The 14,091-nt window shown below is 42.2% G+C and overlaps 1 protein-coding gene across 3 annotated transcripts in view; it reads right to left on the minus strand.

Moving 5' to 3' along the window:
• ldlrad4b (low density lipoprotein receptor class A domain containing 4b) overlaps positions 1-14,091 on the minus strand; it is a 287,600-nt gene that overhangs the window by 131,587 nt on the left and 141,922 nt on the right. For all 3 annotated transcript variants that reach the window (XM_055013936.1, XM_055013935.1, XM_055013937.1), the window contains one exon: positions 12,839-12,979. In XM_055013936.1, coding sequence (XP_054869911.1) covers positions 12,839-12,979 — 141 coding nt within the window. The remainder of the gene's footprint in view (positions 1-12,838; positions 12,980-14,091) is intronic.

The raw sequence follows: 14,091 nt of genomic DNA on the forward strand, positions 1-14,091 counted from the left end.
GAATGTGTCCATTTAATATAGATGTACCCACAAACACAATGATGCTATGCTGAACACAGGTGTGTGTTATATATGTGGACTTTATGTACAGATGCCAAATCATGTGACCTAAATATGACGCGGGTGGCGGGAATTGATGGGATTCAGAAATACCCCCACAATTTAATCAATTGTTCCTTGTATCATTTCCCATTTGTCAGCAATGGTGGATTTGTAGTAGGATCACTATCATGTGATCAACAGGAGGCAGCTGACGTAGCGTTCACTTGTTGTCATGGTTACAGTGACACCGTGCCACTATCTTGCAACAATAAAGAAATCTTTAACAAATCCATGGATCCAGACTATAAACCACATCACTGCCAAAATCTAATCACTTGGTTCTTGTGTCATTTCTGACCTTCCCTGAAAATTTCATCCAAATCTATTAATCCGTTTTTGAGTAATGTTGCCAACAGAGAGACAGATTCACGTATGTCGATCGTCACATAACTCCGCCAAGGAACACGGCAGAATAACAATAATGTTAAGAAAATGTGAGTTTTGTTGTATTGGCTAAATTGGTGCAGTGGATCTGTGCATTATGCTATCAGCATGTAAACAGCGAAAGTATACACTACTGTTCAAAAGTTTGGGGTCACCCAGACAAATCCATGTTTTCCATGAAAACTCACACTTTTATCCATGTGCTAACATAACTGCACAAGTGTTTTCTAATCATCAATGAGCCTTTCAACACCATTAGCTAACACAATGTAGCATTAGAACACAGGAGTGATGGTTGCTGGAAATGTTCCTCTGTACCCCTATGGAGATATTCCATTAAAAATCAGCCATTTCCAGCTAGAATAGTCATTTACCACATTAACAATGTCTACACTGGATTTATCATTCATTTAATGTTATCTACGTTGAAAAAAAATTCTTTCTTTTCAAAAATAAGGACATTTCTAAGTGACTCCAGACTTTTGAATGGTAGTGTAGTTGATTATTACTCGTACTTATTACTGCTACTAAATGTTTTCCAACCAACTATTATCAGTTAGCATCGTACATCTTATTTATGAATTTCCATTTTAAACATTAACACTCACAAATGTAAAATCTAATATACAAAATTATAGTCAAATTCATCTACTCATACAGCAAGGCAGCACTCCACTCAGAAACAATGATATATGTGTGTGTAGGTGTGTGTGTAGGTGTGTGTGTGTGTGTGTGTGTGGGTAATACTACAACATTCCAAAAACAGAAAATACTACACCCGTGTTGAACTTGGCCCCATTCTGATGCATAAATTAAAAATGCATCATTGTGTAGTGAAAGGAATGTTATGACTAACAAGACAGTGGCTTGCTCATCACCTCGTCTCTGGTACGAATGTCAATAACGCCCGACACCTATGAGCTCCGCTGCCCTGCTGCTCTGCACGCTATTTTATGCTCACACATTACTTCCAAGAATCCCCACTCCTCTCTCCATTTCCATCAGTCTCTCTCTCTCTCTCTCTCTCTCTCTCTCTCCATCATCTCCATCCATCCATCTCTTGTCGAAGCCTCTCAGCGGGGCTCGGGCTGTTGTATGCGAGGCATACTTGGGCTGTGGCGTCAGTTTGGAAATGAGGCTCGTTTGCATTTAAACACTCTGCTCTCTGGGCACTTGGTAAACTTGATGAGAGGAGGATGAGGGGAGCAGAGAAGGGGGAGTTGGGAGAGAACGAGGGGAAGTGGAGAGAGAGCGAGCGAGAGGTAGAGAGCAAAGGGAGTAATTGCAACACTGAGAGAGAGGAGCTGAAGAGAGAGAGGAGAGTGAAGGAGGGAGTGTGTGGAAAACACTGGCTAATATAAATTCATTATGTAAATCCGCAGCTCAAACAAATTGACAGTCGGGTATTACACCCGAGAGGAGCTGAATCAAGAGCATGAAAGCATTAGCTCCACTCACCCTTGACCTCCAACCTCGACCTGTTCACCGGAGTGTGCCTGTTATGCATACTAACGAGTCAGGAGGGGCCGGCCGGACAGTAACATCGCAACACGTTTTGTTATCTTACGGTGGTAGCGGGAGACAAAATCCTCCATCCTACATCTGTCCTGGAATGTAAACTATGCTGAAAGGAAAACACTGGAGAGGAGTGGTTTCTCACTGAAGTAGACCCACATACCAGATACAGACTGCAGCAGCAGCAGCCGCCGCTGGAGACTTCTCTTTCTCCCAACATCTGAAAAAGAATATTTGAATTCCCAACTCTGGAAGCAAAAAACCATAATCAGCACTTCAGTAAGGCAGCAGTAGAAAGAGGGCTGAGAGGTTGAGGCTCCCGAAAGAGTTTAACGGTTTCAGTGTGCCACTTTGATTCTTCATTTGTGCCACTGGGTAGCGGTTTGAGCTTAACCTTTCCAATTTTCATTTCTACCTTCCTTGATACCCACATTTAACTGTAAAAAAGATAACCTACATGTAAAAATGTCCATGAAAAAGTGAAGAAAAGAAAAAGGCGAGGCATGGCTCCAGTGAGGCTACAACAGCTAAAACATGTCATTCAATCAAAAAGCAACACCACATGATGCAAGAGGATGAAAAAGGACTACAACAACCCTCCGACACCACCCGGCACCAATCTGCTGATGATTCTGGGGTGACGTGACATGAAAAATGACACACAGTCCATTGTTTGCTGGCTATTATTCGTGTTCGTATTCAGAGCTGTAAAAGCTGTGTGACATTATGAGAGTCAATATGCAACACATGAACAATAAACAAGTGCGACAAAAAAAGTGTATTTTGGTGTAAACTGAAAAGTTCTGCGATACACGTTTTGAAAAATCCCTGAGTGCTTTTCAGTTATTGAGGACTGCATTTTTTATAAAGTTGGGAACTCATAATAGAAAAAGCAAGAAAAAAGTAAAAAATCAAAGGAGCAGAGGCCAAGATCTGAATAATTTATTCATTTATTTGTCCCCAGTAAGGCCCACGCTTTTAACGCAACTCAGTCACCTCTTTTGTTTGACTCTCTTTGCAGGTAAACAGCAACATTTTTAAACTCCGTGTAACAAGTTTGTAACAGGCTGACACTACTTGATCAGACTTTACAAAGCTCTCTTAAAAGGAGGAGATAACTGTTTTCACAGACTGTTCAGCACTCCTCGTGATAAGTAAGTGCCCCTTTAATGCTGTTTTTAGACAAAAAAAAAACCCTGTTCTGTTTTACCTTCAGTTTAGAGAACATATGACTGTCTTTTGAGAAAAAAATTCGACAACACTTAAAACCTATGAAACGCTCTTAACACCTTCCAATAACCTCAACAATGAATGACATTCAAGCGGCAGAAGCGTATTTTTTCTTAGCTGGCATTTTGGAGATATTTTGGAGTGCACTCAATTTGCTAGACACTCCAGCACCCTCCGACATTGACCAGTCTCTCACAAAGTAAAATAAATCAAGCACATCTCCCATGTTAAACCCTCATGAATATCCAAAAGTGATTCAACAATCACTTCAGCCACCTCTGCCATGTCGCCCCTGTCCAACTCAACAGGCGGTTTGCCTTTGGAGTTGACCATATGGAAGGACAGCAGCCTGAGCTGTCACCATTAAGCAGCGGTGTGACGAGGGCGGCAGCAGTCACAGCCTTAAGCATCTGCAGTTGCTGTCAGTTTTAACTGGTCCGACAGACTTATAGCCAGGTGCCACTTATCTCTGACCTGAGCACCGCTGGAAAAACCTGTAAACAAGCTTCAAAGACTGCTGCCAGGTTTAGAAAAGAGACAAAGACAGAGTGAAAAACAGCAGACAAAAGCAGCAAAACAGAGTATGAGCGATAGTGGTAAAATCAAAGAATAGGGAGGTTCTGATGAACGCGTTTATCCGGTGCTGTCCCTTGTGTTTCTCATGTTGTGTCTGCTCAGGGTAAATCCTTTAACCACACAGTAACCAGGCTGCTCCACAGAGAGCCTGAGGACAACGACTGGACAACTTCACTAATCTGAATCTTAATGAGCTGGAAATCCCTCCCATGTCTCTCTCTCTCGCCCACACACACATACATAAAACAAATTCCTTTTAGGAAATCAGTACCTCACAAGGCAGTAAAACTGAAGATGACTTGTTCAGTCCTCCAGTGCATTCATGCTAATGACAAGCAGACCTAATTAATCATCAGTTTATCTAAATGTGATCTCAGCTCTGTCCCTCACCGGCTGCCGTCATGCATCTGCCATCACGTCTTTCTGTGGAGAATACAGTAAAGTCAGAAAACTTGACCTGCATTCATACATGAGCAGAACTGCTTCATATGCAACATGCTTTCTTCATAAATGCGCTGAATAGGTACTAGCTTATGAGCACCAAAATATCCAGAAAGGTTTACATATCATACACTACTATTCAAAAGTTTGGGGTCATCCAGACAATTTCATGTTTTCCATGAAAACTCCCACTTTCATCCATGTGTTAACATAACTGCACAAGGGTTTTCTAATCATCAATGAGCCTTTCAACACCATTAGCTAACACAATGTAGCATTAGAACACAGGAGTGATGGTTGCTGGAAATGTTCCTCTGTACCTCTATGGAGATATTCCATTAAAAATCAGCTGTTTCCAGCTAGAATAGTCATTCACCACATTAACAATGTCTACACTGGATTTATCATTCATTCAATGTGATCTTCATAGAAAAAACTGATTTCCTTTTACAAATAAGGACATTTCTAAGTGACCTTAAACTTTTCAATGGTAGTGCATGACTATCATTGTATATGGCAGCAATTCAAACTTAAAGATGGGAAGGGCAGAAACCACAGTAAAAGGAGTTAATGTGAAGAAAAATTATGTTACATTACCTGGAATAAAATACGATACATTTTGCTAATGTATTTTATGGTTAAAAAAAATCTTTAAAAAATGACAACATAAATTAAAAGAAATTTTCTGGTTATTTACAGTTGCAGGTTTTTTTGCTATTATTTTGCATTGGACATACAAATTTATGGTTTATTTTGGTAATTTTATGAACATAACAGAGAATAAAGAAAAAAGTATGAAATAAGAAAGACACCGCTCATTAAATTACAGGTTTTTTTTTAAATAGTGAGGCTAACATGAAACCTACTGTATTGTAGTGCAGCTGTAATACTGACACCTTCTAGATCCAATTACCTTCACAGGAAGTGAGAAATATGACACAAAACATTAACACTACTAGTAGCATAGCATGGGGTGAAAGCGCACAAACCTCCTGCTGTTTCCTCAAAATATACCAAACACTTGCCAGGCACGTCTGGGGTCTGGAGGTCGCCATCATCTAAGTGCAGGATGATCAACTCATCATCCATCCCTCCACCATCAATGCCTAAAACCCAATGGCACCATTCAATTAGCAGCATCCTGCAGCTACATTCACTTGCTGCCTAATTGACCTCCGAGTCGCAGTGGAGACCGAGTTCTGGCAATGACAACAGCTGCACCGAGCGAGACTCCGCCAGTGTTGACACCATAATTACACAGCAAGTCACCCAACATGGGCTTTGGGGTCAAAACTGGGTGGAAAGGAAGATAAGATGGCCAAAAAAAGGAGAAAGAGGAAATGAGAGAATAATAAATAGATGACAGGGAAAAACGGAGGGTGGAAAGAGACGGTAAAGAGAGAGGAGAAGGGAGGGAAGAAGACAGCTGACCGGAGGCCTGTTCAACCATGAGATTAGGCTAAGTGATGAAAAGCAGGGAGGAAATAGAGACAGAGACAGTTGGAGAGCCTCGGGTAAGGAAAAAGCATAGAAGATGGATGAAAAATGCTTTTCAGATTCTTTTAAGAGCGGGCTAGGTGAGAGTAGAAATCAAGATAATATGGTTGTACGATGTTCGCAGCCAACATTGGGAAAGAAGCGGCCGCTGGGATGGATCTAATAATGGGGTTTGATAAATAGTTTCAGCTTCAATCACAGCATCCACTCAAGGTTGAAACATCAAATTAGCGTGGGTGTCTGGACATGTCATTGTATAAAGAATAACATCGCTCCAGCTACTGAAAAAAATAAAACAAACTAATCTAATCTGAGAGCCATATCACAAAGACAGACAATAAAAGGCACTTAACAGAAACTTCAATGATGATACCTGAAAAGGAGAGAAGCCCGGATAGTTGAAAATGGGATTTGGTGAAACTGCTTTGGTTTGGGTTCTTTCATCAAAGTTCAGTTTAGAAAGATAATCTTCAGATGCTACTAGATGAGGGTTATCTTCACCAACATCCAAGGAACCAACCCTGGTCCAGTGTAAGGTTAAAACTGTGGGTCTAGACCTCATCTAATCCCTTTGCCAAAACGATAAGAATCAATCATCTTCATTGTTCACAGAAAGCACAGGAGATACTGACTAAACCTTTGAGAGAACTATGCTGTGGTTTTGTTTAGTGAACAGAGGCCAATTGGGAGTTTTGGTACTGTAAGCCATGTAAAGATTCCTTGTATTAACTCTCTTAATGTTCAGTAACACTAAAGGCAACTTTTTGGATTGAAACTTTCATGCAAAAGGAGTGGAACAGGGGAAAAAGATATCCTGGTGTAGTTCTTAATTCTTTTGATCTCTAGAATTTTCAGCCTTTCTCCTAAATAGCAAGAAATTCAAATAAATTCTTGTTTAAAGCAAGACTTTTAAAACTTTTCACTGAACACTAACCACAACTAGCAATTACAGGGTAATTTTAAAGCTGCACTAGTCAATATTTCTATATCAACAATGAGTCAAGTGACTAAACATAAACTAGAAGGACACGCTCATAGTGATGGAATCATCACCTGACTCTGGACAGACCATCTGACCTTCTTTGATCTCACTGATTTGTTTTGATGCCCCATAGTCCTAAATCTAATCAACCTTGTTTTTAGGCAAAGCAGGAGCAAATCGCTGAGACAAAAATTGTGTCATTTTGTCTTTCAAAAGTTACACATTCAAAGTTGAACTGCTTTTCAATCGTTGTAAAACTGCCATGAAAATAGAAATCAGACTGAAATCACACATTTTCCCATGACTGTTGCATAAATAAGCAGGTGCTGATAGACTGGCTTCACACAGACATGAACAAATACAAATCCTGACAGAATCTCAGATAAAATCCCGGTAAAGTTAGGCACTTTACTTTCAACACTGCAGTGACCTCAGATTTTCCTTGGATTCTTTTACAGAAATGGTGTTTTCAGAAAAAAATACTTTATCGCATCAGAAAAGAAAAAAAGTGTTGAAGCTATCAGTGGTACACAACAGCCCTGTCTATGGCACTCAGACAGTCTGGAAAGGAGGAGTAGTCAATAATGAGGCTTCACAGTTATGAATCTCCAACACAAACGGAATCAATCAGGCAGCCTGAAGGCTTGCTAGATGCTGTTGAAGTGCTGTTCGCACTGGACTGGGATCAATGACTAAGCTAGAGTTGACCATCGATCTGAAACATTCTCTGGTCTCCTGTCCTGTCCCCTCCTTATACTTCAGCAGAGCTTAACAAGGTAAAAAAGCCGAGACAAGCCAAGCTGAAGTGAACCGGCAGCATGTAGTGCTCACCTTGTGATCTGTGAACAACAAACTCTTAAAAACACACATTCTCCCTTAAGGTTCTTTGTGGGCTAAAAGGTGCTTTAGACAGCCAACTCTCTCAAAGGTCAGTTCCATTCTATTTGGAGAAATAATGTTGTTTTAATAGAGTTGATAATCTGTGCTCACTAGTATCTACTTTAAAACCAGCAGACTTGTTGGCCAAATCATCCAGCAGTAATAGCAGGCAGAAGAATGCTTCCTACCAGTGAGTAGGTGGTGGTTTTCCAAATGTTGATGAGAAAATATCATTATACTGTATGTCAAAACGACCTACAACCCAAGCTTCGGTACAGCTTTTTCTGCAACAGCTTAATGACACCCGACTGGAGACCTGCCAACTGTTTGTCTGGATCCCTATATTCATATTAAAGTAGTGGATGAAGACACGTGTTCTTCTAAATTTCTTTAGTAGATTTTTTTGGTCATCTGCACTAAATCTGGATTTGAACCTGGCTAGTATTGCTAGAATTTCTTCATCTGCATAGCTACTTGGATCCACGCAAATTCAATTTCGTCATCTGCCCATGTCCACAAAGGTCTGCAAGAAATGCACAGTATTAACTGTACACATGAAGTATACAGGTAACCGGCACATGCACAAGCACCGTCATCAATGTAAACACTGCAAAATTATCACATTTTAAACAAATCTGTATGTGTGTCGATTTAGGAGCATGACTGGGCCTTTAGAAGCTTGGACTGCAGCACCCAGTTATGTTGGCATGGAGCTGACATTGTAGGATGCAGGTGTTCTGTACTGTACAATGAATTCAGAGGCCAAAAAAGAAGAAAAAAAGCAGAAGATTCAGGAACATTGCAAGCATATTCAAGTCCATTCAGGTGTCCAACTGATTGAAAAGGTGTGTCCAACAGATCTATCTATCTATCTATCTATCTATCTATCTATCTATCTATCTATCTATCTATCTATCTATCTATCTATCTATCTATCTATCTATCTATCTGTGCGTGTGTGTGTGTACACTACAGTTCAAATGTTTGTGGTCACTTAGAAATGTAATTATTTTTGAACGAAAAGCATTTTTTAATGGAATATCTCCATAGGGGTACAGAGGAACATTTCCAGCAACCATCACTCCTGTGTTCTAATGCTACATTGTGTTAGCTAATGGTGTTGAAAGGCTCACTGATGATTAGAAAACCCTTGTGCAGTTATGTTAGCACATGAATAAAAGTGGGAGTTTAGTTTTCATGGAAAACATGAAATTGCCCAGGTGATTTGAATGGTAGTATACATATATATATATATATATATATATATATATATATATATATATATATATATATATATATATATATATATATGAAGAGAGAGAGAGAGAGAGTATATATATAAACTGTATATCCATTTCAAAATAACATCCAGCTGTAACTATAAGTTTTCATAGTCTCTTCTTGTGCTCTGCAGCAACATTTCCACAGAAAATCAATGTCACTCCACACTTGATGTGTTGTGGCTGCTACTAGGTACGCTGATGTATACATGTTCTGCTACAGTGTAGTCAGAACTTTCTTGCTTGTCAATTCAGCGTAGGGATTGAGGTTCCTATCTCATCACATGTGGTTTGGTGACACATCTACTATTACATCATTTAGCATTCAAGCTGCTACTGAACGGTGCCCACTGTGACAAATGGGATCATGTGACAATCGTGTAACAAATGTAGAAAAGTCAAGAAGTGTGTAACCTGTTCAGTGCTGTTCATCATTTCAGCAGTAGTTTATATTTCCAATCATCATCTAACATCAGCCACTATAAGTCTTTGGTTATACCAGACCAACTAATGCTGTAGCAGTACAACCCCTGAATAACTCATTTTAGTGAACTGAGAACAGCTGTTTTATATGTCTAATCAATTTCAAAGTTTAATCTGTAAGAGGCACAAAGTTATTTCTTCTTTTAAAAGTTATATAGTCTTAAAAAGCAAATGTTAAATATCTTAGATGATGCTTTATTTCAATTAGACATTTTGCCAATCTTTGCACAAAAAAACCCACAAACTTAATAAATCAATTAACAATCAGAGGAGGGGTAAGGAGAGTAGAGGAGAAGAGGGGTGAGGAGAGGAGAGAAGAGGAGAGAAGAGGAGAGAGGAGGAGAGGAGAGGGGAGAGGAGGGGAGAGGTGAGGGGAGGAGGAGAGGTGAGGGGAGGAGAGAAGAGGAGAGGAGAGGAGAGAAGAGGAGAGGAGAGAGGAGGAGAGGAGAGGGGAGAGAAGGGGAGAGGTGAGGGGAGGAGGAGAGGTGAGGGGAGGGGAGAGGTGAGGGGAGGGGAGGAGGAGAGGTGAGGGGAGGGGAGAGGTGAAGGGAGGGGAGGAGGAGAGGGGAGGGGCGAGGAGAGGAGAGGAGGGGAGGAGAGAGGAGAGAAGAGGAGAGGAGAGGAGAGGGGAGGGGAGGGGAGAGGAGAGGAGAGGAGGAGAGAGGAGGAGAGGGGAGAGGCGAGGAGGGGAGGAGAGAGGAGGAGAGGAGAGGAGAGAAGAGGAGAGGAGAGGAGAGGGGAGGGGAGGGGAGAGGAGAGGAGAGGAGAGGAGGGGGAGGAGGAGAGGGGAGAGGAGAGGAGGGGAGGAGAGAGGAGGAGAGGAGAGGAGAAGAGGAGAGGGGAGAGGAGAGAGGAGACGAGAGGAGAGAAGAGGAGAGGGGAGGGGAGCAGGGGTAAGGAGAGGAGAGGAGAGGAGGGGTGAGGAGGGGAGGGGAGGGGAGGGGAGGAGGAGAGGAGAGGAGAGGGGAGGAGGAGAGGGGAGGGGAGAGGTGAGGGGAGGGGAGGAGAAGAGGTGAGGGGAGGGGCGAGGAGAGGAGAGGAGAGGTGAGGGGAGAGGAGAGGAGGGGAGGAGAGAGGAGGAGAGGAGAGGAGAGGAGGGGAGAGGAGAGGAGAGGAGGGGAGAGGAGAGGAGGGGAGAGGAGAGGAGGGGAGAGGAGAGGAGAGGAGGGGAGAGGAGAGGAGAGGAGAGGAGAGGAGGGGAGAGGGGAGAGGAGAGGAGAGGAGAGGAGAGGAGGTGCAGGGAGTGAGATGCAGGGCGTCAGGCTGCAGTGTGTCTAGACAGTATTCATGATCCATCTGTCTGCCACCGCCACGGCAACAGCCAGCGGCTGCAACAAGATGGCAAACTCCATTACCACAGAAACATTTTTATGTCCCTCTTCCTTCCCTTCCTTCCTTTCTCCTCCTCATCCTCCTCCTCTCTTTCTGTCTACACTCCTCCATGCTGCTATCTGCTCCTCTGTCACCCTTCCAATCCCTCTCTTCTCCCCCTCTGAGGCCGTCTGCACTCTTTTCAAGCCACACTTCCTCTATCTCTCCATTTCTCTTTCTGTCCTCCCTCCTTCTCTCCCTCCACTCATCCCTCTCTCCCTCTGTGTCTCTCAGGCATCACCAGAAAATGCGCACTGGCTCAGAAAATTACAATCATTGTACTGCTTTCCCATAACGCCAGCCGCAGACACTTACATTAACATTCACTCTAGACAGCTAAATATTTTAAGTACCCGGCTCAGGATTCTATCCATTGGAAATTAGCCCCCTCCTCTTCCTCCCCACCGCCGCCCCTCCAAAATCGCCTCCCAAAATTTGAAAAAAAAGAAAAGTTTGTTCCCAGTGCTTTTGTGGAGCGGCAGGAAGGTAGACAGAAAAAGAAGAAGGAAAAAAAAGTGAGATAAATTCACAAAACAACAAGGTTGGAGGGGTTGGAGAGGTGAAACGCTTTTTGAGGGAGGGAGGTGGGTGGCGGGGGAGTGAATGAGGGAGGGTGGGATGAGAGGCAGAGGGGAGGGGAAGGTAAGGAACCTGCTAGACACACACACACACACACACACACACACACACACACACACACACACACACACACACACACACACACACACACACACAGAGCCGAGGATGAAAGTGCTGCTGTAAAAAGTTTTCCCTCTCCTCCTAAAAGTTGTTGAAAGAGAATGCTGCAGCACATCAAAGTGGCCTGGCAGACAGCCATCGGAGCCCACTGCTGTCCTTCACCCTCTCTCTCTCTCTGCGTCTCTCCCTCCGTCTCCCCCCTCTCTCCCTCTCCTTGTGTTTCCACTGATCGTGACGAGTCGAGGGAACACTCTCATCTTCTTCCCCGGACAGTGCTGCTCAGCAGGAGGTAAAAGGAAGTGGCTGGTGTCGGTGGTGAGGGTATGAAAGAGAGATTTTTTTAAAAATGCATGGAAATGGAAAGGTGGGAAAACTTTTTGAGGAAGATGTGTTAGACGGATGTAAAAAGTAATGCATGAGGGGTCCTATGGTGGTGTATCGACACTACCATTCAAAAGTTTGAGGTCACAAATGTCCTTATTTTTGAAAAAAAAGCATTTTTTTTCAATGAAGATAATATTAAATGAATGATAAATCCAGTGTAGAGATTGTTAATGTGGTAAATGTCTATTTTAGCTGGAAACAGCTGATTTTTAATGGAATATCTCCATAGAGGTACAGAGGAACATTTCCAGCAACCATCACTCCTGTGTTCTAATGCTACATTGTGTTAGCTAATGGTGATGAAAGGCTCATTGATGATTAGAAAACCCTTGTGCAGTTATGTTAGCACATGAATAAAAGTGATTTCAGGCTGGGAAAAAGCTTTTTCCCATGGTCCATCAGATTTCCCAACTCAAATCAGTAACGCACATGTTAATGCTTACATGCAATCTCCTGCCCATATTTATTCTATATTATTGCTTTTTATTTGGTCTCATTACTTCCCACACTCTATTGTATATATTATGCCTCTTTTGTATATGCTGTAATTCTTAATATAGTCTTGTTTTTATGTACACTTGTTTTTTTATTTATTGTTGTTAATTTAGCTTGTTATTAATGCACTGTCCAGTGGCAGCATTTATATTTTTGCCATGCCCCCATGTATGATGACAATGAAGCTATTCTATTCTATTCTATTCTATTCTATTCTATTCTATTCTATTCTATTCTATTCTATTCTATTCTATTCTATTCTATTCTATTCATGGAAAATATGAAATTGTCTGGGTGATCCCAACCTTTTCAACGGTAGTGTATGTACTCATATATTCTCCATGGAAAGTTTGCCACGTCCATTTCTACATCATAAACGCTCTACAGGCGAAGGACGAGAAGATCCCCCAGGAGAAGTGAAACAGCCGACAGGAGCGGAGGATGAGGGAGGAGAGAGAATCAGGTTGTGTGTTGTGACTGTGTGAGGCCCAGAGGTGTAGCAGCATCCTACAGCACTCACAGTTGAAGATGCCCGGCGGAGGGTGCTGGGTGACCACGGGGCAGTTCTCCTCATCGCTGTTGTCCCCACAGTTATTCAGCTGGTTGCAGATCAGCGAGCCCAGACGCAAGCAATTCCCATTGGTGCAGTGGAACTTGCACTCTGTGCAGCCGGGAGGGGGGAGGGAGGGAGGGAGGGGGAGGCGGGTGAGGAAGCAGAAAGAGAAGTACTTCTTAGCACAACCATTTCAAACATGTAGTTCAAACATTAGGCAAATGCTGCAGCTGATGCTTCACTTTGTATCCTAACAGAACAAATGATTGTGTTTATTTAAGAGCCTCAAGTACTTTTGCTTTAAAGGAATGTCAAAAGAATCGATCTGCTTCATCTCTGCAGTAAGAATTTTGTGATAAAACATAAAACACACACACACACACACACACACACACACACACACACACACACACACACACACACACACACACACACACACACACACAATCAAACCATAATGGAAAATTGAATTGAAAAAAAAAATCCTCATTTTGATAAAAACAAGAGAGAGTGAGAGAGAGAACACAAGTTAAAAAAGTACGCCCACACACATAAACCAGTGTCACCACAATAGTAGTGCATGCCGGCACGCTGGAAAATGTGTAAAAGCATTGATAAACTGACAACAAAATGCTCAAACACTGGGCTGTTATGTGGAGTCCTCCCTGTTTTCTACGCTTCTGAATGTGCAAGGTCATGTGAAACGTTTTTTTATTTATTTTTTCACCTGTGAGCTCAAACACAAAGCCGAGTTAATGTGTTGAATTCACACAGAAACAAGGTCAAACAAAAACAGTGGTCTCCCGTTCAGAACAACAAATACATAAATAGCTCATTCAAACGGGGCCTTTGATGTGCTGCAGCCCCAAACCGTAATGTGCTCCCGTCACACTTATTACCAAAACGCTTCTTCCCTTCTAAATATTAATGTGTGATTAGTGCTATCAGTGGGAAAGAAGAAGAAAAAAAACTCAAGCCTAAAAATATGAACGTGAGAAATATATATGTTCTGGAGGGGAATGAATAATCATGCAGAACTTTAATCATAAGTGAAAATAACAACAACAAAGTGTTTGATGCAGTGGGAAGCAAGGCCATGATGGTGTGGCCCCCGAATGGGATGTGTGCGGTTTGGAGGAAATAAATTCAACTGAAATCATAAATAGAATACAGTCCTACAGTCCTACAAAAAAGAAAAAAACATATCAGGAAGCTGTGTT

The sequence above is a fragment of the Amphiprion ocellaris genome, chromosome 9, assembly GCF_022539595.1.
Source record: "Amphiprion ocellaris isolate individual 3 ecotype Okinawa chromosome 9, ASM2253959v1, whole genome shotgun sequence".
In the NCBI taxonomy this organism is placed as follows: domain Eukaryota; kingdom Metazoa; phylum Chordata; class Actinopteri; family Pomacentridae; genus Amphiprion; species Amphiprion ocellaris.